Source organism: Sander vitreus, chromosome 12 (assembly GCF_031162955.1).
Source record: "Sander vitreus isolate 19-12246 chromosome 12, sanVit1, whole genome shotgun sequence".
Lineage (NCBI taxonomy): Eukaryota > Metazoa > Chordata > Actinopteri > Perciformes > Percidae > Sander > Sander vitreus.
Window position 1 is genome coordinate 30,641,042 of NC_135866.1, and position 23,295 is coordinate 30,664,336.

General features: G+C 45.9%; 1 protein-coding gene across 1 annotated transcript; it reads right to left on the minus strand.

Moving 5' to 3' along the window:
* Window positions 1-2,415: 2,415 nt before the first annotated feature.
* ptmab (prothymosin alpha b) lies at window positions 2,416-8,462 on the minus strand. Its single transcript, XM_078265134.1, has 5 exons — window positions 8,287-8,462; window positions 5,787-5,852; window positions 5,374-5,458; window positions 5,119-5,204; window positions 2,416-3,241 (listed from the first exon to the last, which is right to left on the minus strand). Exons 1-5 carry the CDS (start codon window positions 8,329-8,331, stop codon window positions 3,197-3,199), a joined length of 327 nt encoding a protein of 108 aa, XP_078121260.1. The 5' UTR covers window positions 8,332-8,462; the 3' UTR covers window positions 2,416-3,196.
* Between the last annotated feature and the right edge of the window lie 14,833 nt (window positions 8,463-23,295).

The following is a 23,295-nucleotide window of genomic DNA, read 5'->3' on the forward strand; positions in this document are numbered from 1 at the left end:
CTATGTGAAGCTAAGCTATCAGCTAGAAGCCTCCGCTAAGTCCCACTGCTGGAAAACAGACATGTACTGATAGGTTGAAATGTGCCAAAGGACGCATTAACTGGCCAAAGGAGAAATGGGGCAACATTCAGTGGACTGATGAGAGCAACATTGTTCTTTTTGGGTCTAGGGGCCGCAGACAGTTTGTCCAATGACCCCCATGCACTGAACTCAAGCCCCAGTACTGTGAAGACAGTAAAGCATGGTGGACAAACATCATGTTATGGGATGTTTCTCATACTGTGGTGTTGGGCCTATTTATCACATACCAGGGATCATGGATCAGTTTCAATACATCAGAATACTTGAAGAGGTCATGTTGCCTCATGCTGAAGAGAAAATGGGTCTTTGAACAAGACAATGACCCAAAACACACCAGTAAGAGAGCAAAGTCTTGGTTCCAGATGAAGAAGATGGATGTTATGGAGTGGCCAGCCCAATCCCCAGACCTCAACCCCATAGAAAACATGTGGGGTGACATCAACAATGCTGTAATGCAGAGGAATTGTGGGACGTAGCTCAATGGTCCTGGGCTGGAATACCTGTTCACAGGTGACTCCATGCAACACAGATGTGAAGCAGTTCTCAGAAATAATGGTTATGCAACTACATATTAGTGCAGCCTAATACTCCTTTTTCTTCCCTTTCTGTAAAGGTATAACCCAAACGTGATCACTTCTGGTCATGTTCTGATATGGAGATGAATGTTCAGTGTTCCCAATGCATTGATATTATGGAATTAAAAGATCTTCTAAGGATTTTGAGCATTATTCACTTTTTTAAACACACTGCTATTATTCTGAACACAACTGTATATACTATATATATATATATATAGTATACTATAATATACTATATATATATATATATACACACACACATACACACATATACACACATACTCACACACGCAGACACACACACACACACACACACACACATATACACACACACACACACACACACACACAATACAGAAGGAACTTTTAGATATGTGCATGAAAGCAACCTGTTGCAGGCTTCAAAATAATACTAATCTTTGATTTGCTAAACTCTATGATGGCTAAGGAACGTTTTAGGGCTTCATGTCGACCAAACTGTTAGTGAGAAAGCTATATGAGACACCAATACTTCTCGGTTGGGAAAGAAAGCGTGTCAACCATGTCTGGCCCTTAGCGTATCTCATTTTCCAGTGTGGCCTTCAGTGAAGTACAGGTCGACACCCCTGGTGTACAGTACAGGCCTAATTTGATAGATATTGTCGCACTTTTTCTGTTATTTCTGACATTTTGCTAAAACTATAATAGATTATTATTGAGTTAATGAAACCCAAATTTAAAAAAACTGGTTAAAAACATTTAAAACCCACGGGAGAGTCTGGAACAGCCAGACTCTGGTGTGGTCTAATGTATTGGAGTGGGTCTACTGTACTGTATATACATATTCTGGCCTACATATATGGGCCAGAATATCTGACATTCTGGTTTATGTGCTGCTTGAGCTTGTAAAGTAACTAGTAACTAAAGTAACTAGTAACTAAAGCTGGAACAGATGACTGTAGTGGAGTAGAAGTAGAAAGTGGCATGAACAGAAAAGACTCAAGTACAAGTACCTCAACATTAGGACTGAAGTACAGTACTGGAGTACATGTACTTAGTTACATTCCAGCGCTGGAAGTATTGAAGCTGAAGAGTGAGAGTGACATGAGCTGTGGTTGTCTCTAACCAGGTCTGGAGTTTCACTTTCACTTTCCTTCAAATATTTTCACTTCTTATTTTAGATTGAGATTTCTAGAACAACATCTGTCTCTCTCTCTCCCTCCCTGTCTGTCTCTCCTTCTCTCCTTCTCTCTCTCTCTCTCTGTCCTTCTCTGTCTCTGTCCTTCTGTCTCGCTGTCCTTCCCTGTCTCCCTTCCTGCCTGCCGCCTTCTCTCCCTCCTTCTCTCCCTCCCCTTCTGTCTCCCTGCCTCCTTCTCTCCTTCCCTCCCTCCCTGTCTCCTTCTCTCCCTCCCTGTTTCCCTCCTGTCTCCCTGCCTCCTTCTCTCCTTCCTTCCCTCCCTCCCTGTCTCCTTCTCTCCCTCCCTGTCTCCTTCCCTCCCTCCCTGTCTCCTTCTCTCCTTCCTTCCCTCCCTCTCTCCTTCCTTCCCTCCCTCTCTCCTTCCTTCCCTCCCTCCCTGTCTCCTCTCCTTCCCTCCCTCCATGTCTCCTTCTCTCCTCCCTTCCCTCCCTCCATGTCTCCTCTCCTCCCTTCCTTCCCTCCCTCCCTGTCTCTCCCCCCCCGTCTCTCCCTCTCCTCCATCTCCACCAGAAAGTCCTCTCCGTCCGTCCTGCTGAGCCCAGAGGAATGAAAGGAAAAGAAAGGAGCAGAGAAACGAGGTACAACTCACAAAATAAAAGTCCGGTTTATTGTCAAACAACAAACTTCGCACATACATCAAAACAGGCCGTCATAAAACAGAAAAGTCGCTGACAAAAAAACAGAAATCAAAAAAAGGAAAAAGAAAAGAGGCTCTTTTCTTTGGCCTTTACCCTCCCATACAAACAGCTAAAGTACATACATTAAACTTACTGGAATGCTCTGAGTTCAACGGCTTTAAGAGGTTTGTCTTTTCGTGGGTTTTTTGTCTTTTAACTGTCGGGTTTTTCCGAGTATCTGTTAACGCGGTCAACCAAGTAATATCTTTCGTTAAAGAAGCACCGATTTTGGTCTGACGAGATCGCTGCCGAGAGAGAAACCGACCCCCCCTCTGAACAATATGTACAAAAATATAAAATGTAAATAAAAATACAAACTAATTCTTTTTTTTTCGTGTTGTTGTTGTTGAAGAGAAGCCGGATTTCTGCGTCAATATGTTGGCGGGTTCCTCTAGAAAATTTTGTTTTGAGGGGAGATCGAAGTAAGTGTGTGTGTGTGTGTGTGTGTGTGTGTGTGTGTGTGTGTGTTGAACTCTACTTGCTAATGACCATGTTGGATTTTTTTTTTTTTTTTTTGTATTATTATTTTTTTCTTCTCCTTTGAAATCAGTCCACCCGCGCCTCCACCTGAGACATTTTGAAAAAAAAAACGAGTCTGAGGTGAAGAATCGGGAAGCGGTTCAGCAGGATGGCGCGGCTGGGGGGTTGGTTGGTTTGGGGGTTTTGGGGGTTTGGGAAACACATCAATCGTCGTCGTCGGTTTTCTGCTTCTTGGTTTCGACGTCGTCCTGAAAGAAGAGAAAGAAAACGGTTAGAAAGACGAAGGCGGAGCGATGTATCAATGAGGATAGAGTCTGTGGGAGTCTGTGTGTGTGTGTGTGTGCCTGTCTACCTGTGTGCGTGTGCCTGTCTACCTGTGTGCGTGTGCCTGTCTACCTGTGTGCGTGTGTGTGTCTGTGTGCGTGCATGCATGCATGCATGTCTACCTGTGTGTGTGTGTGTGTGTGTGTGTGTGTGTGTGTGTGTATCTGTCTGTGCGTGTGCCTGTGTGCGTGCGTGCGTGCGTGTGCCTGTCTACCTGTGTGTGCATGTGTGTGTAACTGTGTGTGTGCATGTGTGTGTACCTATGTGTTCATTTCTTTAGTTAAAAAGGCGAGGGCGGGGTTTCATTGGTCAGATTCTTGGCGTAAAAAAATATATTATATATATATTATATATATATATATATATATATATATATATATATATATATATATATATATATAGTCTTAGATTTTGGATATTGTAATGTCAGGTTCAGGTTACTTTATAAGAGTACTACGAAAACACACCACAAACTGACACAAGTACTCATAATCTGATACAAATACTCCAGGTTCCTCCGATCAGGGGAATAAGAGAACGGGAGATCAATGAATAAATAAGTGAAATAAAAATAATTCAAATATATGACACAAGTGTCTTTTCTGTGTTTTAAAAGGTAAGTCATGTTTTATTATTTGCCTTTACTCGCGTATCTCATCAGTATTTTAGTTTATTTCTATTTTAACTGGAGTATGCATTGGAGAGTGCCCAGATTAAGTTTTTTTTTAGCATCTCTCCATCATATTTTATTGATAATGTGTATATTAATCTGTAGTATTTGTATATGTGTAAACCAATACACTAAACGTAGTCAGTGTAGCCACAGTATTGGTGATTATGTATCAAATCTCTCGTGTTAATATGTTGTGAAAGCAGCGATAGTCAACCCGACAACATCGCCACCCATGGTGATTGAAGCACATCTACCAGTTAGGGGTTTATTTATATATGTTATACTGTCCCACCAGTAGAACATGTCCTGTTCTCTGTATTTATATATGTTATACTGTCCCACCAGTAGAACATGTCCTGTTCTCTGTATTTATATATGTTATACTGTCCCACCAGTAGAACATGTCCTGTTCTCTTTATTTATATATGATATACTGTCCCACCAGTAGAACATGTCCTGTTCTCTGTATTTATATATTTATACTGTCCCACCAGTAGAACATGTCCTGTTCTCTGTATTTATATATTATATACTGTCCCACCAGTAGAACACATCCTGTTCTCTGTATTTATACATTATATACTGTCCCACCAGTAGAACATGTCCTGTTCTCTGTATTTATATATGTTATACTGTCCCACCAGTAGAACATGTCCTGTTCTCTTTATTTATATATGTTATACTGTCCCACCAGTAGAACATGTCCTGTTCTCTTTATTTATATATGTTATACTGTCCCACCAGTAGAACATGTCCTGTTCTCTGTATTTATATATGTTATACTGTCCCACCAGTAGAACATGTCTGTCCTGTTCTGTAGACATGGTCCTTATTTATTTATTCATGTTGGACCAGTCCAATATGACGGTCAGTTGAAATAAAGCTGTTGTAAGAAAACGTGTTTCATTTGTCGTTATTAATCTATTTTGATGCGTTTTCCCGTAACTTCTGTAATTTTCCATATGTTTAAAAATATGTAACTGAGTATCGACAGATCACATTCTGTCTATATTGTGCGACCGTACCACCAGCACCGTTACGTGTTCCCCCAGCGTTTGGCTGGCAGATGGCGCCAATTCTGGACGTGTTTGGTTGTAAACTACGGTGATGTGTGATAAGCTGCCTCACCTCTTCGTCGTCGTCGTCGTCGTCAGCTGCCCGTTTTGTGCCGCCCTCGATCTCGTCCTCGTCGTCTTCCTCGTCGTCTTCTTCGCCTGCGGAACGGTGGAGGGGGGGGCGAGTGAAAGAAGAATGAGATCGGGTGCGTCGATTACATCGCACACAACAGTCGACGCTAAGTGGCGTTGGAGTTTTTGGGCCGAGATGTGCGGCACGTTTTCAGGAAACCCAAACATGAAAATATTATAAAGAAATCTCGCTAACCTTCTCCGTCATCTTCCTCGTCCTCCTCGTCCACCTCATCGTCTTCTTCGTCGTCTACCTCAGGCTCGCCGTTCTCCTCATTCTCCTGGGGAGAGAAAAAAAACAAGGAGTTTAAAGTGACTGGATGGAAGTTTTTTTTGGAAGTTATGAGCAGACCCAAACAGAACACTTCGGGATGAAGATCTGCAGAAGTTTAGCGGAATCTGAGTTTTACTTTCATTTGTTTATATTCGGCGTCTGCAGACTCAGAAGGGGACATATGTGCAGGCTTCAAGATCAACTCATCCACCAGCCAAATGGCCAGTCACTCAATAGATGACTATTGGTTTTTTTGGCTGGTGAAAGGTTCCACTTGCCTATTTGACCAGCATTTGGCTCTGCATATGTGGCCTATAACATGATGGCGGCTATACCTTCCCGTTGGTGGTGGTGTCTTTTCCGTTCTCCTTCTCCTCCGCCAGCTTCTTCTCTTTCAGATCCTGATGGAAACAAAAACATCATGAATTAAAAAAAATAAAACTACATAAAACACCCATGCTCCATTAAAACTTCTGCTGCTACCTGCCCTTCTACCTACTGGCCTAGTTAAACGAGAACTGGTGCATGCTGGGAACATTTTCCAGCCTTCTCTCTCTCGCTGTCTGTCAGAATCAAGCCTTCCTATTTAAACACCATATTGGTCTCTGCAGATCCTCCCCCATCCTCCTCCTCCCACTCCATCGCCTCTAATGTGTTGTAATCTGATACTTTGATGTGGCCCCAGGGGCACTCTGGGTACTGTAGTCTTACAAGGGCTGAACACACCGCCATATGTCACGAGACACGCCCGGGAGAGGCACTGCAAACCCCAGCATGCACCGCGGCCGTTTAAAATAACCGAGGAGGGCGCAGAGTAGAGTAGGGTAGGGAGGGGCGGGGGTGATGGAGGGGAGCGCGCGCGCGCGAGAGAGAGAGAGAGAGAGAGAGAGAGAGAGAGAGAGAGAGAGAGAGAGAGAGAGCGCGCGGTGCACGCTGCTCGTTGTAACGGAGGACAATAGAAGACGACACATGGCAGGCGATAAAAAAAACGCACAGAAAAGCGAAAATAACGCAGCCACGCAGCGTCTTAAACACATTATGGTCTGTTTGCGCACCGGTTGGCCCGGAAACCGGTCGCAAGAGCCTTTTAGCAGCGCTCCGTTTCCTCGTTTTGTTCCTCCACAGCCGGTTATCCCCGCTGCGCGCGCGCACACACACACACACACACACAGGTATTGATTAATTGCTTTACATAATCTTATTGCTTGAAATCCATTAAGCTGTTTAGGAGCATCGGCTGCAGGAGACAAACGAGGCTCTCTCTCTCTCTCTCTCTCTCTCTCTCTCAGACTGTGCGTAAAAGGCGCCTGCCTGTGCGTAAAAAATGCTCCACAACTATAAATAGAGGCTGAACAGGCACCCCGGATTATCGGCGTTAATACCAGGCCCCAACTTCTCCCTCTCCACCTTCTCCATATGTTCATTTGTTACAATCACTCTGAATTATTCAGCTCCGCGCGCCCCGGCGCCTGCTCTTATTATTATTAAAACCCTACCGGATCCGTCCCCCCCCCCCACCCCTCTCTGATGCCGCTGCGGAGCCCCGACTCCCCCAGCGGGGGCAATTAAAGTTTTACCCAATGTGATCCAAGTCCAAGCGGACGGAAATTAACATTTAAAAAAGATGGTCAAAGAATGAGAGAGAGAGATTTCTCCTTAACGGAGACGGAGCACAAAGAGGGGGAAACCAAGCAGCACCGTCACATCACAATCACACCTCCACAGCCCGGACTCACACACACACACAGAGAGAGAGAAGTGGGCTGCATTACAGAAAAAAAACAGAAAGAGAAACTTTCCCCCCGAGACATAAACGCGCTGTGCAAACATGCTGCTGAAAAAATACCGAAGAAAACGCGGAAGCTGCGGCTTCGCTGTGTGCGTATTATCTCTCCTCTCCGGTGTGCACCGGAGACTGAATGGAGCAGGCGACCTCCAGAGTCGGTAAACAAACCGGGACGGTGGAGGCAAGCCAGCCCGGTGGCTTTTTTTTTTCCTTTTCTTTTCTAGAAACAAACACATAATGTAGAAACCCCGCTGGAAGTGGAGAGGCGAACAGAAAGTTGACATCGGTGTGAATTACGCACCGCGCTGCCGCTCCGTCCTCCATTCAAACGGACCAACTTCACACTACAAACCCAGCTGGAGAGCCGCAGAAAATCCCATTTAGTCCGCTGCTGAGCCCCAGCAGCTAGTTATCACTCTATTAATATACCAACCCGGGATATCAAGGGGGGGGGGGGGGGTGGTTCTCTTCCAACTGGATGCGGGATTAATTGGCATCAGTGCGATATGTGTAATAAATAAATAGGCGCGTCGATTCAGCGATAAGAGCAAGCGGATAAATAGCCCCAAATAAAGCTGAGAAGTGTGTGTGTGTCAGTGTGTGTGAGCAGCTCGTGGCTCCGTGTGTCGGTCCGGACTCGGTGTGTGTGTGTGTGTGTGTGCGTGTGTGCGTGTGTTTGTGAGAGTAGAACCGAGCCGCTTGTATAAACAAAGAACCCGCGCAGACTGTGCAGGCTCTCCGGACAATGAGACGCGGCGCTGTTAAACGCAGCCCCGTTTCCATGATGCGGTGCCGAGACCCCCCCCCGGCTTTATATCTGCCAGATCCCCCCCCAATCAGTTATTTTAGAGAAAAAGACGCTTTCAACCCTCTCTTTATCCGTCTCCGGGGTGTCCCGCAGGCTCCCACTTCTCCGAGTCCGAATGAGCGCGAAGCGACGACGATCTTTTTAAATCGAAAAAAAATAATCTAGGTTACAGCCCGTTTCATTCTGCTGAGCAGCTTAAGAGAGAAATCCATCTGATGAAAAAGGTGCGAGGCGAGCTTACCTTGGCAGAGATCTCCTTGCCGGTGTCAACTTTTGTGTCTGCCATTGTTTAAGTTCAATAAAATAAAGGGACGGCTGAAATGAAAAGGTTGAATAAAGTAAAATCCCCTCTTCGTCTTTCCTCGGATAGTGGAATCAATGAGGATAATATTGTGCCAGTGGCCAATGCTGCTGACGGCCGAGCCTTTAATATAGGCTGGTGGGCGGGGCCCAAGAGGAGGTCGGCCGGCCCCTGATTGGCTGAACGCTCCACAGAGGTGTTCTCTTCGCGCGCTGGAGTGGAACAATGGATTGAATTTCTAAAAACCAGGAGGCCACGCCCCCTCCCTTCCTCTCCTGTCCGCCGCCGCTTGCTGCTGCTTCAACAACCGTCCTTTCTCTCCACAAAAAAAAAAAACAACAAGCACAACGATTAAAACCGTACAAAACGGACTCAATGTGTCGCCAGAGCACCGTTTCGACACCTTTACGTCGAGACATGTCACTTTTAACCGAATTACGCATTGAAAATACCGAAAAAAAAGGCAGCGCTACAGTTGACGTAGCGTCACAGTTTGATTGATTGATGTGCATCTGGTCGAGTCAAAGCGGCGACTACAGGTCGCTTTTCCCGCCCACCGAAAGTGTTTTTAGGCAACATGTCGACTGTTAGTGGATGCAAGCTTTTAATAACGTCCCTGTCACCTTCTCAATCAAACTCCCAACTCCCCATGAGTCACATTTAAAGGCATAAAGAGTGTAAATGTCTCATCAGAGCGTTTGATAATCGGCCGCTCGCCCCTCCCCTCCCCTCCTGACGCCCTCCATGTTTGAAACTCATCTCTGTATCTGCGCACTTTGACTTTTTCTTCTTTTACATAACATCCCATACATTCGTGCGCCAAGGTCGACGCACGAATAAACACAAACTCCGTTGTTAAGTGAATGTACAGAAAGTGAACAGAAGTGTGCAATGTGTGCAGTGTGTACAGTTGCATGGCCTCATTTCCTCAATCTCTCTCCCCATTGTTACCAGAAATGCTCCGAGGAGGAGGAGGGAGGTAGATAGAGAGAGAAGGCAGTGCGACATAACAGACATGCGATGATGATACAAAGTGCGCAAAAGAAGTATGTGCTCATGAACTCAACTGACTGACACGCATTCTTATGAAACACAAGGGCAAACACGTATTTGTTCCTTACCGAGTTTTGTACACATGGCTTTTACAAGCTGAACATGAGAAGGACAAAGCAGCGGCACACACACACAAAAAGCAGCCGCCATTGATGGCTGAGGATGGGGGGGATGGGAGCAGAGTGTAGTCCGTAACAGGCAGCCCACATTCACATTCTGCTCTGGTGACGCACTCGGCCGCGGAGGACGCCTCCAATTGGTCGGCTAAGTGGAATAAACACGGCTTTGGCGCACGGCGAGCGCTGATTGGTTAGCGCGGACGTCCGTCAATTCAAACTGGGTTCCTGCGGCGCGCTGTAAACCGCGGGTCCGGATTCTGGATCGGGACTGTGTGCAGCATCAGCGTAAACTCACGGGGGGGGGGTCAAACTCACCTTCACTAAGGGGGGAAATAAGAATCACATCCAGGGCCAGATGTGTAGAGTTTATTGACATGCTTATTTTATTTTTTTTATTTTATAAAGGACGACACACGACACATTAATTAACATTTCTGTAAATGTGCCGGTGTTCGTCCTCTGGCCAGATGTTTTTAGACCAGAGACATTGTTACTACTGTATGTCTTATAAAGTCTTCTCACTTACAGTTGGGTCGACATAAAGTCCTAAAAAAAAGTCAGAAAATAGATCCTTAGCCATAGTAGAAAAAAAAAGCCAAAAAAGGTTGCAAAAGTGACAAAAACATAGCAAATAAATGCCTAAAAAAGCACTGTAAAATGTTGGAAAAAGCACCAAAAATCATTAGAAAAAGCGCCAGAAAAAGAGCATTAGGATAATTGGCAAAAAAAAAAACTCAGAAAAAGCGCAAAAAATGGTAGAAAAAGCAAACAAAAACCACAGTAAAAGTGCCAAAAAAACATCAGAAAAACCGCAAAAAAACGAATGACAAAGCCCCAAAAAACGCCGGGAAAAGCGACCTTAAAACCTCAGAAAAAGCGCCAATAAAAGCATCGGAAATAGTGTCAAACACTAGCTGCAAAAGCTACAAAAGTAGGCTGGCCAATATTAACTGTGACCCTAAATCCAGCATGCACCGCGTCCGGTCTTGAGCTTGAGTTTGACATATGTGCATTATTATTTGACCGTAAGTTACGACTTCAAAGTATAAGTCCTCTGGGAGGCCCGAGTTGGACTCGGTTAACTTGTTAAGTCCTTTGTAAAGCCCAGTTTGGAACTGGTTAAAGTGGCCATATTCTGCTCATTTTCAGGTTCATAACTGTATTTTGAGGTTGTACCAGAACAGGTTTACATGGTTTCATATCTTTGTTGTCCTGCTCATTGCTGCAGCTCCTCTTTTCACCCTGTGTTCAGGTCTCTGTTTTAGCTACAGAGTGAGACCTCTCACTGCTGTAACATCTTTGTTGGCAGTCGCACATGCTCAGTAGCTAGGTAAGGACTACACGCTCAGTAGCTAGGTAAGGACTACACGCTCAGTAGCTAGGTAAGGACCACGCGCTCAGTAGCTAGGTAAGGACTACGCGCTCAGTAGCTAGGTAAGGACTACACGCTCAGTAGCTAGGTAAGGACTACACGCTCAGTAGCTAGGTAAGGACTACACGCTCAGTAGCTAGGTAAGGACTACACGCTCAGTAGCCAGGTAACGACTAGGTAAGGACTACATGCTCAGTAGCCAGGTAAGGACCACATGCTCAGTAGCTAGGTAAGGACTACACGCTCAGTAGCTAGGTAAGGACTACATGCTCAGTAGCTAGGTAAGGACCACGCGCTCAGTAGCTAGGTAAGGACTACATGCTCAGTAGCTAGGTAAGGACCACGCGCTCAGTAGCTAGGTAAGGACTACACGCTCAGTAGCTAGGTAAGGACTACATGCTCAGTAGCCAGGTAAGGACTACATGCTCAGTAGCCAGGTAAGGACTACATGCTCAGTAGCTAGGTAAGGACTACACGCTCAGTAGCCAGGTATGACTACACGCTCAGTAGCTAGGTAAGGACTACATGCTCAGTAGCTAGGTAAGGACTACACGCTCAGTAGCTAGGTAAGGACTACACGCTCAGTAGCTAGGTAAGGACTACACGCTCAGTAGCTAGGTAAGGACTACACGCTCAGTAGCTAGGTAAGGACTACACGCTCAGTAGCTAGGTAAGGACTACATGCTCAGTAGCTAGGTAAGGACTACATGAGCTAGCTAGCTGTTTCTCCAACTTCAGTAGAACAAGGCAGGATTAGCTGGGAGACTTCTTCTAAACGAGGGAACACTTCCACCTTTGTGTTGAATACCTGCAGAACAGGGACATGGAAGTAGTTCTTTTGGAGATTATGGTGAACTAGTGTGTGTTGTAGCAGTGTTTTGCCATTGAGAACGAGCTAGCATGCTAACGGTTAGCCCCCTAGCCCCCTCGTCTCGGCTAGTGACGTAGAAAGTCGTGCAGATGTTGACCAGCTGACCACTCTTTCATGTTTTATGTAAAGCACTTTGAAATGCCCTGTTGCTGAAATGTGCTGTACAAATAAAGCTGCCTTGCCTTGTCTTCAAGTCACGACTCACGACTTGGTAGCTTTCCAGGCAAAGTCACGACAAACCCTTCTAGCTAGCGTTAGCTAGCGGCTACCTAACGTCGACGTTAGCTCGCGCTAGCTGATACTAGCGATTTCTAGTCTGCGACATATTTTGGGCTTCATTTAATAAACATAACCTGTAGTAGTACACAATCGTATGTGTATTGTTTTGAGTACAATGTGCAGAATTACTTTACGTTGCCTATTTATGTCTATTTCTCACCGTTAATCAGCGGCGTCTGTACAGCATCAACAGGGGGCGCCATTGTTGTTCATGTGTGTGTGACGTCAAAAACTGTAACTGGGAGTACAACCATCTGGTACGAGCTCACGGGGAGTAAGTTACAGGTTTGACTGCCGTTCCAGGGTACTTTCACGGGGAGAAGGTGTTGAAAACATGAGTTACAGGTTGCCTGGAACGCGCTCATAGTTCTCAATCAACTTACCTGGATAAATAAAAGGTTAAATACATTCTTATAAAAACAACGAAAAGAGAATGTAATCAAACTTCTACTAAGCAGTAGAAGCACAATAGTGAATACCCTTCCAGCATGCGACACACGTGCTGCTGACGACTGACGTAGGATGAGCTGCAACGGAGAAAAAAACATAAAATAAACTGGATCGGCCTGTGGATCTGTTCATTTTTCCGATCCCCGATCCAGCTATTTTATCAATATCGGGGCCGATATCTGATCTTAACATCGGATCGGTGCCATAACTCATCATTCATGCAGTATTGCACACTCTCACTTGTTGTTATTGTCTGTTATGCTCCACTGCATAGTTGCACATTCTCATAGTTGCACATATATATATATATATATATGCCCATAAAACGAGCACCTTGTTCAATTGTATTTGTCTGTTCTGTATGTTCAAAAATATTAAACAATAAAAAGTAGATCTAAACGAAAAAAGGAGCCCAAAACAGCGAAAACAACCACTGGCAGCTACAGTCTGGTGTTAGAAGCCTCTCCAGTGAAATACAGTCACACTTTACACCGTTTAGCTGTCAGCATTTTAACCGTGTTTACTCCAGCTGCTAGCTAACGGGGAAGACCCAGGACTAGGTGGAGGGACGTCCAGCTGGGAGGAGGCCTCGGGAAGACCCAGGACTAGGTGGAGGGATTATATCTCTAACCTGGCCTGGGAACGCCTCGGATCCCCCAGTCGGAGCTGGTTAATGTGGCCCGGAAAGGGAAGTTTGGGGTCCCTCTGCTGGAGCTGCTACCCTCGCGACCCGACCCCGGATAAGCGGATGAAGATGGATGGATGGATAGGTTTAGGCCCAAAAGGCCTTAAATCCAAATTAGATCAATAGATCATAGGTTAAGGTTAGGTCAGAAAGAACATTGATAGGTTTAGGTCAAAAGAACAGTGGTCCTTAACAACAGGTAATTGCCCATGAAGAGAAAACTGCTTAATACCTTTACACCACTCGGTTGGAAAGACAGTACAGTCACAAATCAGACTCCATCAATTATGTAGAAACATGTTAAATCTTACATATGAACTGTAATATTAACTGTGATTAATTCGTGGCTGATGAAGCCATATAGAAACAGATAGAAATAAGAAAATATCTCAATGTATGCAGTGATAATATCACTTTCTGTCATTTTATGTCATCTAGCCATGCTGACATTGTAAAGCCGGGCCTCGCAATGAGTGGGTTTTTCACACTTGGTAATTGTATTTCAAAGCGTTAGCTGCTGCTAAGTGTAGTGTTGACTAGCTAACGGTGAGGCTAACGCTAGCTGCTGCTGAGTGTAGTGTTGACTAGCTAACGGTAGGCTAACGTTAGCTGCTGCTAAGTGTAGTGCTGACTAGGTAACGGTAGGCTAACGTTAGCTGCTGCTAAGTGTAGTGTTGACTAGCTAACGGTAGGCTAACGTTAGCTGCTGCTAAGTGTAGTGTTGACTAGCTAACGGTAGGCTAACGTTAGCTGCTGCTAAGTGTAGTGTTGACTAGCTAACGGTAGGCTAACGTTAGCTGCTGCTAAGTGTAGTGTTGACTAGCTAACGGTAGGCTAACGTTAGCTGCTGCTAAGTGTAGTGTTGACTAGCATCCAGTGCGGCGATGTTTCAGTTCCCTCCAACGTCTGTTTTCGGAGCATCAGAGAGAAGAGCAGGCATTTAAGTGGCACCTAAATAAGGCACCGAAACTGCGTTGCTATTCAGTCCGGTAGATAACGGTCGTTAAGGCACTGATGCCGTATTAGCACCGGGTCTCGGACCCCCCCAAAATAAAAACTCTTCGGATCTACACGATTCACGTGGATGACATTTTCCGCTTAAAAAACGGCGATTTTCGCCGAAAAGCTAGTAGTTTGCAGGTATGTACTACTCTTTGGCCGGCTCGCGAGTCCAAACTAGCGTGCCTGTTGTTGTGTTTCCGGTCTAGCTAGATCCGGTGTGGTGTTGTAGTTTTTCTAACGTTGCTAGTTGTTGCAACAGCATGTGAAGAAAACTACAAAGTTTTGCTAGGCCAAAAACAACGTTAATGTCGCGATAATAACATTGACGCCGTTAAAATGGGTTTTACTGACAGCACTACTTATTTGTTTAACCCTTGAGTTGTTTTCCCCGTCGACCATGATGCAACTTTTGGTTTTTTGGGTCAAAATGTTTAAAAACTTCCAACGTTTTGGTCGTCTTTTGTCAATACGTTTCTGTCAATGTTTTTCTGCGGTTCTTGGACGTTTTTTTTTAAGCTTTTCCCAAGTTTTTGTCACTTTTCCCATGTTTTTGTCACTTTTGTCCAAGTTTTTGTCACTTTTCCCATGTTTTTATCACTTTTCCGGACGTTTTTGAAGACGTTCTTGACATTTTTGTCACTTGTTTCTGTGCTTTTTTGACATTTTTTTCCTACATTTTTCAACGTTCTATTATCAGTTTTTCTTCAACTGCTATATAATTGAATGAAACACCCAAATTCAATGAAAGTAGTGAACTGATCATTTATTTTACTTGTGAAGAGCATCGTAATTTCTGATATAGAAACTTTTTGAAAATGGGTCAGATTAGACCCGAGGACAACAGGAGAGTTAACGCTCTTTTGTACTTTTGCACTACTCCATCTGCACAAACTATAGACTCTACACTACACTATTACACTGAGTATTTGTACCTGGACTGTTGTCCAGGTACAAATACTCAGTGTAATAGTTGTATTCAGTGGTGTAGTCTAGTTTTCTGGAGTCAGTATACTGGGATTTTTCCCTCCCAGCTACATACTCGCCCCGAGAGCGTCAACCCCATTCATTTTTATAACGTTACGGCGTGTAGAATAAGCCTCATTACCTGTAGTTTTCTGTAACATTAACGGAGAAATCCGGCTCTCTATATGTCTCAGAGTACTGTCAATAGGGGAAAGAAATGACCAAACTCGGTGCTAGCAAACTGGAGTTGCTGCAGCTAATGGCCAGAGCTCCCAGTTAGCTAAAATGCCAGATGTGGGGGCATCTTATAAAGAGTGCCTTTGTGCCTCTTAACAAATCCACAAACACCACAAAATGCAATTAAAATGTCTGTGCAACATGAACAGGGCCCTTACGTGACAACAAGATGCATTTTCAACTCAAGACATTGTGAAGAAACCCTTTACATTCAAAGTATGTACTGTCACCTGCCTCTTTTTCCATCGTTTTCATTACCTGGCTGTATGAGATCCCACTCTTGACAGCACAGGAAAAAGAGGTTTTATATATCTCATTTAGTAATTCACATTATGATAAGAATGAACGCCAAGCCACTGTGTTGTTGTTGTTGTTGTTGTTTCCAAGTGACTCTCAACACAGACGGGGGGAAAGTTCTGTCACAAAACAATCGTTATGTATCCTCAAACTTCTGTGAGCTGGTAAACGGAAATCCTTGCCCTTTGCTGGTGGGTATACGGAGAATACCTGCGTATCACGTAGACCAGTGGTTCTCAAACCGTTTTCTATAATGTACCCCATTTGAATTGGGTTTTTAAGCCAAGTACCCCCTGACCAGCGATAGATTTACTAAACAACAGCCATGGAACTGAAAAACATTTAAATGCTGATGAAAAAAGGCAACAAAAACTTGCAAAGCGACAGACTTTGACAACACAGTAGAAAGAAGAAAGACTGAAAAAAATGGAAAAACTGAAAAAAACTTGTGACAAAATGCAACAAAAACTTAGAAAAAAGCGCTCTCGTACCCCCTGCAGTCCTCCAGAGTACCCCTAGGGGGACACGTACCCCCTGCAGTCCTCCAGAGTACCCCTAGGGGGACACGTACCCCCTGCAGTCCTCCAGAGTACCCCTAGGGGGACACGTACCCCCTGCAGTCCTCCAGAGCACCCCTAGGGGGACACGTACCCCCTGCAGTCCTCCAGAGTACCCCTAGGGGGACACGTACCCCCATTTTGAGAAACACTGACGTAGACCATGCCACTGGTTGTGTTGTATTGCTTTGACGCCACCAATGCATTGTCCATTAGTTTTACAGTCTATGATACTAACACAAATCTAAAGTGGACCAGCGCTGGATGGCGAGGCTGGATTACCAGCGAGGCAGAGCACTCAGCTGCCCCCGGGGGCCCCAGACCTTGAGGGGGCCCCCCTAAAGCCCCAAGTCCACTGTGTTTCAATTGGTTGTACCTAATTTGATTAACGGCAGATTGGTTTAGGCATTTGCACCATTGAGGTACAATATCAACTAAGACAGGTCCTGGATCACCGCGCTGTGTCCAAACACAGCTTTAAGACTGAAGTTATTTTAGTTATAATTGGGGTCAAACATCAAAACCTTTGCTCCGGGGCCCCTTAACAGTTTAATTTTTCCATGCTGGGCGGCTGCTGGTCCGACAGAATACGACGACATTCAGCCTATTAGTAAATAGTACACACTGGTATTGAAATGTTTTTTTAGATACAACTCTTTTCTCTAGAATCATGATCTCACGACTACATCATGTCCGTTTCCTGCAGAACAGAACAGATCCATGTTATGTTCTTCTTTACAAATGAAATAAATGTCAGACTAACTGCCTGACGTGTGATGTTCATTATTCTTAGGGGGGTTGAGATCTACAACTATCTAGGGACAGTGGCGTTTTTATATCCAAAAAACTGTCCAGGGAGGTCCCGGGACATGTCTGCATGGATTGCGAAAAGCGGCAAAAACTTTGGGGGAAAAAAACCTCGAAAAAAGGCGACAAAAAACTCTGAAAGAAGCAACAAAAACTTCAGAAAAAAACGCCAAATAGGCGACAAAAACATCTCAAAAACGTCCAAAAAAAAAGCAGCAAAAATTTAGGAAAAAGCCCAACTTTAGTAATTGGGCAAGAGCAGGGGGAATGAGAGGGGTGAACACCAGAGCAGGGGGAATGAGAGGGGGAACACCAGAGCAGGGGGAATGAGAGGGGGAAACACCAGAGCAAGGGGGAATGAGAGGGGGAGAACACCAGAGCAGGGGGGAATGAGAGGGGGAAACACCAGAGCAGGGGGGACTGAGAGGGGGAACACCAGAGCAGGGGGAATGAGAGGGGGAAACACCAGAGCAGGGGGAATGAGAGGGGGAAACACCAGAGCAGGGGGGAATGAGAGGGGGAAACACCAGAGCAGGGGAATGAGAGGGGGGAACACCAGAGCAGGGGGGAATGAGAGGGGGAGAGCGCACCAGAGCAGGGGGAATGAGAGGGAGAACACCAGAGCAGGGAATGAGGAGGAGGGAGACACCAGAGCAGGGGGGAATGAGAGGACGAGAGACAAGAGAGGGAGAGCGCCAGAGCAGGGGGGAATGAGAGGGGGAATGGAGCAGAGAGGGGGGAAACACCAGAGCAGGGGGGAATGAGAGGGGGGAAACACCAGAGCAGGGGGGAATGAGAGGGGGAACACCAGAGCAGGGGGAATGAGAGGAGGAATGAGAGAGGGAAACACCAGAGCAGGGGGGAATGAGAGGGGGGAAACACCAGAGCAGGGGGGAATGAGAGGGGGAACACCAGAGCAGGGGGGAATGAGAGGGGGAAACACCAGAGCAGGGGGGAATGAGAGGGGAGACACCAGAGCAGGGGGAATGAGAGGGGGGAACACCAGAGCAGGGGGAAGGAGGGGACGCAGAGCAGGGGAGAGGGGGAACACCAGAGCAGGGGGAATGAGAGGGGGGAACACCAGAGCAGGGGGGAATGAGAGGGGAGAAAGCACCAGAGCAGGGGGGAATGAGAGGGGGAAAGACGCCAGAGCAGGGGGGAATGAGAGAGGGGAAACACCAGAGCAGGGGGAATGAGAGGGGGAAACACCAGAGCAGGGGGAATGAGAGGGGGAAACACCAGAGCATGGGGAATGAGAGGGGGGAAACACCAGAGCAGGGGGAATGAGAGGGGGGAAACACCAGAGCAGGGGGAATGAGAGGGGGGAACACCAGAGCAGGGGGAATGAGAGGAGGAAACACCAGAGCAGGGGGAATGAGAGGGGGAACACCAGAGCAGGGGGAATGAGAGGGGGAACACCAGAGCAGGGGGAATGAGAGGGGGAAAGGCCAGAGCAGGGGGAATGAGAGGGGGAAACACCAGAGCAGGGGGAATGAGAGGGGGAAACACCAGAGCAGGGGAGAATGAGAGGGGGAAACACCAGAGCAGGGGGAATGAGAGGGGGAAAGGCCAGAGCAGGGGGAATGAGAGGGGGAAACGTAGCAAAATATATTCCTTTTTAAACCAAATTGTAGCGATGTTAATGTAGCCTGAGTTGTAATTGCTGCTTGAAAAATGCTGCATGTTCTACCTTCAGAAACTCAGGGACTTTTGAATATTAAATAACCTCAACTCAGTGTTGAAGAGTTTTTAAACTGGAGTTTGAATGTGTGGAGCCTCAGAGCTGACACTAATCCAGGTTCAGAGTTAATCCAGGCTGCTGCTACTCTCCCTGCAGGGGAAACATTTTGGTCTACAGGACTAGACATCGCTCCAACAAGAAGAGAGAGACTTTAAGTCTGTTCTGTGCCTGGGTTTCCTGCTCCGTCCTGCAGACTGACACCCAGCTTCTCTCATCATACCCGAGAGCTCGCTGGAAGGGGAGCCAGCGAGAGACCAGACCGATGAAAAGAAGCAGTAGGTGCAGTGTTTTCATGGTGTCTGCATAGTTGTGTTACTCCGGCATGTTTGAACCTGCTGAGGCGACGCGGTGAAGTGGACGCTTGCTGCAGCCAGAGCAACACACGTTCATATATCAGGGAGCTCAAGTTACTATCTTTCACTTCTTCCACTCATACACTCAAAGACACAGCTGTGTAATAATAGCAGTATGACAGTAGAGTTGAACAAAAATTGTCCACGGACTGTAATTCACAGTTTTAATTGTTTATTTACATTTGCTGTATGGGTCCTTGATCTTCAACTTTTGGCGGCCATTGGTGGCACACACACACACACACACACACACACACACACACACACACACACACACACACACACACACACACAGAGACACACACACACACACACAGACACAGACACACACACAGATACACAAACACACACACAGACACACACACACACACACACACACACACACACACACACACACACACACACACACACACACACACACACACACACACACACACACACACACAGACACAGAGAGACACACACACAGATACACAAACACACACACACACACACACACAGAGACACACACACACAGATACACAAACACACACAGACACACACACACACACAGAGAGACACACACACAGATACACAAACACACACACAGACACACACACACACACACATATATATATACACACACACAAGAGACACACAAACAGACACACAGACACACACACACACACACACACACACACACACACACACAGAGACACACACAAACAAATACACAAACACACACACACACACACACACACACACACACAGACACAGAGAGACACACACACAGACACACACACACACACACACACACACACACACAGACACACACACACAAACAGACACACACACACACACACACAGAGAGACACACACACAGATACACAAACACACACACAGACACACACACACACACACATATACACACACACAAGAGACACACACACAGACACACACACACACACACACACACACACACAGACATATATGCACAGACATATATGCACACAGACAGACACACACACACACACACACATATATATATACACACACACACACACACACACACACACACACAGACACACAGACATATATGCACACACACACACAGAGACACACACAAACAAATACACAAACACACACAAACAGACACACAGACACACACACACACACAAACAGATACACAAACACACACACACATACACACAGACATACGCTCAGCCCACTCAGTCGGAGACGCGTTATTATGGATCCCACGTAACTTCTAGGTCTACGTCCCGCCTACGAAGCAGCCTGATTGGTTGAGGTCAGGCATTGACCTTGAGTGGTTAAGGTTAGGATAGCTGATTGGTCAGGGGGTAGGACCTGAACACATCGGGTTACGTTACCTTGCGTAAGCATGGACGCCTGGCCAATAGTAGTGTGTGAATGTTATTGATACTCATTTCTTTTATTTGCTTATTTATTTGTTTACAGCAACACACATAAATATGTATATAGACCTTAGTGGTCCCCTAATACTGTATCTGAAGTCTCTTTTATATAGACCTTAGTGGTCCCCTAATACTGTATCTGAAGTCTCTTTTATATAGACCTTAGTGGTCCCCTAATACTGTATCTGAAGTCTCTTTTATATAGACCTTAGTGGTCCCCTAATACTGTATCTGAAGTCTCTTTTATATAGACCTTAGTGGTCCCCCTAATACTGTATCTGAAGTCTCTTTTATATAGACCTTAGTGGTCCCCTAATACTGTATCTGAAGTCTCTTTTATATAGACCTTAGTGGTCCCCTAATACTGTATCTGAAGTCTCTTTCCCGAAATCCAGCCTTGGTGCAGAATAGCAGCCACTAGAGCCAGTCCCACAATGAGCTTTCTTTAGGGCGGGACAAATCCTCTGGTTGGGCAAAGCAGAGAAAGGGGAGGTAACCTTTCCCCTTATGACGTCATAAAGGGAAGATTCCTGATCGGCCCATCTGAGCTTTCATTTTCTCAAAGGCAGAGCAGGATACCCAGGGCTCGGTTTACACCTATCACCATTTCTAGCCACTGGGGGGCCATAGGCAGGCTGGGGGAACTCACATTAATGTTAAAAAAATCATAAAGTGACCTTTAAAACACGGTGCACTTCCAGTTCGCCTGTCACTGGCCTGCAGATCATCAGCAGAGTCTTGAACTGGATGTGAGCTGCAGCAGGGAACCAATAAACAGAAGTGTTGTTGGGGGGGAAAAAAAACATGGAAACACACCAGAGAGCAGCCACAATCTGGTGGAGCTGCAGCGGTGTGGTGACAGACAGCGAGGGAGAGTCGCAGCGGTCCAGGTGGGAGAGGAGGAGACACCTGAGACGCCTCCCTGGAGAGGAAAGGTCTCCCACTGGGGACAGGGCTACTGCTGCCATGACAGTGCTAGCGTGATCGTTAATGAGCTGCTCTAACTCCACACTGCCTCCGCTCCTCTGGGAGACCAAGTCTGGCTCAACGGCATCTACACTGCTAGGTTTTATTTTATTTTTAAGCAGCGTTTTGAGACTATAACTACATAAGAGTTTTAGCTCCAGTTGACCTTACTCTACGGTTGAAAATCATGCATGTAGAAGTTGGAAAACACAAAAAAATACTTTGTAGAAAGAACAACGGGGAAAAGTAAGAGCAGGGATTCATTATCTTGGAGCAACGGCGAGGTGGAACTGTTACTGAAAGACAGACAGACAGACAGACAGACAGGCAGACAGACCTGTTACTGAAAGGTCTATAACAGACAGACAGACCTGTTACTGAAAGGTCTATAAGAGACAGAGACAGATAGACGGAGAGACATCCAGACAGACGGACAGATAGACGGAGAGACGGACAGACAGGCAGGCAGGCAGACAGACAGACAGAGAGACATGCAGGCAGGCAGACAGATAGACGGAGAGACATCCAGACAGACAGACGGACAGACAGGCAGGCAGGTAGACAGACCTGTTACTGAAAGGTCTATAAGAGACAGAGACAGATAGACGGAGAGACATCCAGACAGACGGACAGACAGGCAGGCAGACCTGTTACTGAAAGGTCTATAAGAGACAGAGACAGATAGACGGAGAGACATGCAAACAGACAGACAGATAGACGGAGAGACGGACAGACAGGCAGGCAGGCAGACAGACAGACAGAGAGACATGCAGGCAGACAGACAGACAGACAGAGAGACATGCAGACAGACAGACGGACAGACAGGCAGGCAGGCAGACAGACAGACAGAGAGACATCCAGACAGACAGACGGACAGACAGGCAGGCAGGCAGACAGACCTGTTACTGAAAGGTCTGTAAGAGACAGAGACAGATAGACGGAGAGACATGCAAACAGACAGACAGATAGACGGAGAGACGGACAGACATGCAGGCAGACAGACAGACAGACAGAGAGACATGCAGACAGACAGACGGAGAGACAGACATAGATATCTTTTGCTACGTTTACCCCTCGCGTCCACACTACTGCAGTGTTTCCGAGCTCCTAAAACGGAGACATTTGGAAACACTGCTGCCCCCGTTTTGGTTTGAAAACTCCGAGGTTGCTTTGTTGTCTAGACGGACACAAACGGAGACATTTGTTCCTTTTTAACGGGACATGAACCCCGGTCTCCTGAGTGAAAGTCCTGTTTGTTTGACCCAGTGAAGCTGGGCGATCCCTTACGTGAAAACAACACATATGGAGTATTATACTTCCTCTCCTTATATCCTGCTTTACTACTACGGCCAGTAGACTACTATAAACTACTATAAACTAAAATGTAGGTCCTAACTGCTGCTTGAACAACGTCTGGGAGTGTTTTTAGGGGACAACAGTCTCTTTACATATGTTCCACTGACAATGATGAAGATGGGGTTCTTCCTGTTGTCCTCTTTAATACCCAGCAGCCAATGAGAGTCTCTCTCTCTCTCTCTCTCTCTCTATTGTGCCCGATGTATGACATCACATATTTTACCATATGATATACACGTTTCATTTGACTTAGTTCAGTTTGAACCAGCTACACACTGCTGTTGCTAACCTAAAACACTTTTAGCACTCCTACTTCTCAGTGATTAGAGTACTGTAAATGAAGTACACAGACAAATAAGACTGCACAATACCAATGCTGCAGACTGAGGAAAATATAATTAATTTCTCTCCATATACCCAAACTAG

Coding starts and splice junctions, on each gene's coding strand:
- ptmab (XM_078265134.1), bottom strand. CDS start 8,331: ATGGCAGACACAAAAGTTGACACCGGCAAGGAGATCTCTGCCAAG. Junction 5,459..5,786: donor ACACCACCACCAACGGGAAG/GTATAGCCGCCA, acceptor TTCTCTCCCCAG/GAGAATGAGGAGAACGGCGA. Junction 3,242..5,118: donor ACGACGACGACGACGAAGAG/GTGAGGCAGCTT, acceptor CTCTTCTTTCAG/GACGACGTCGAAACCAAGAA.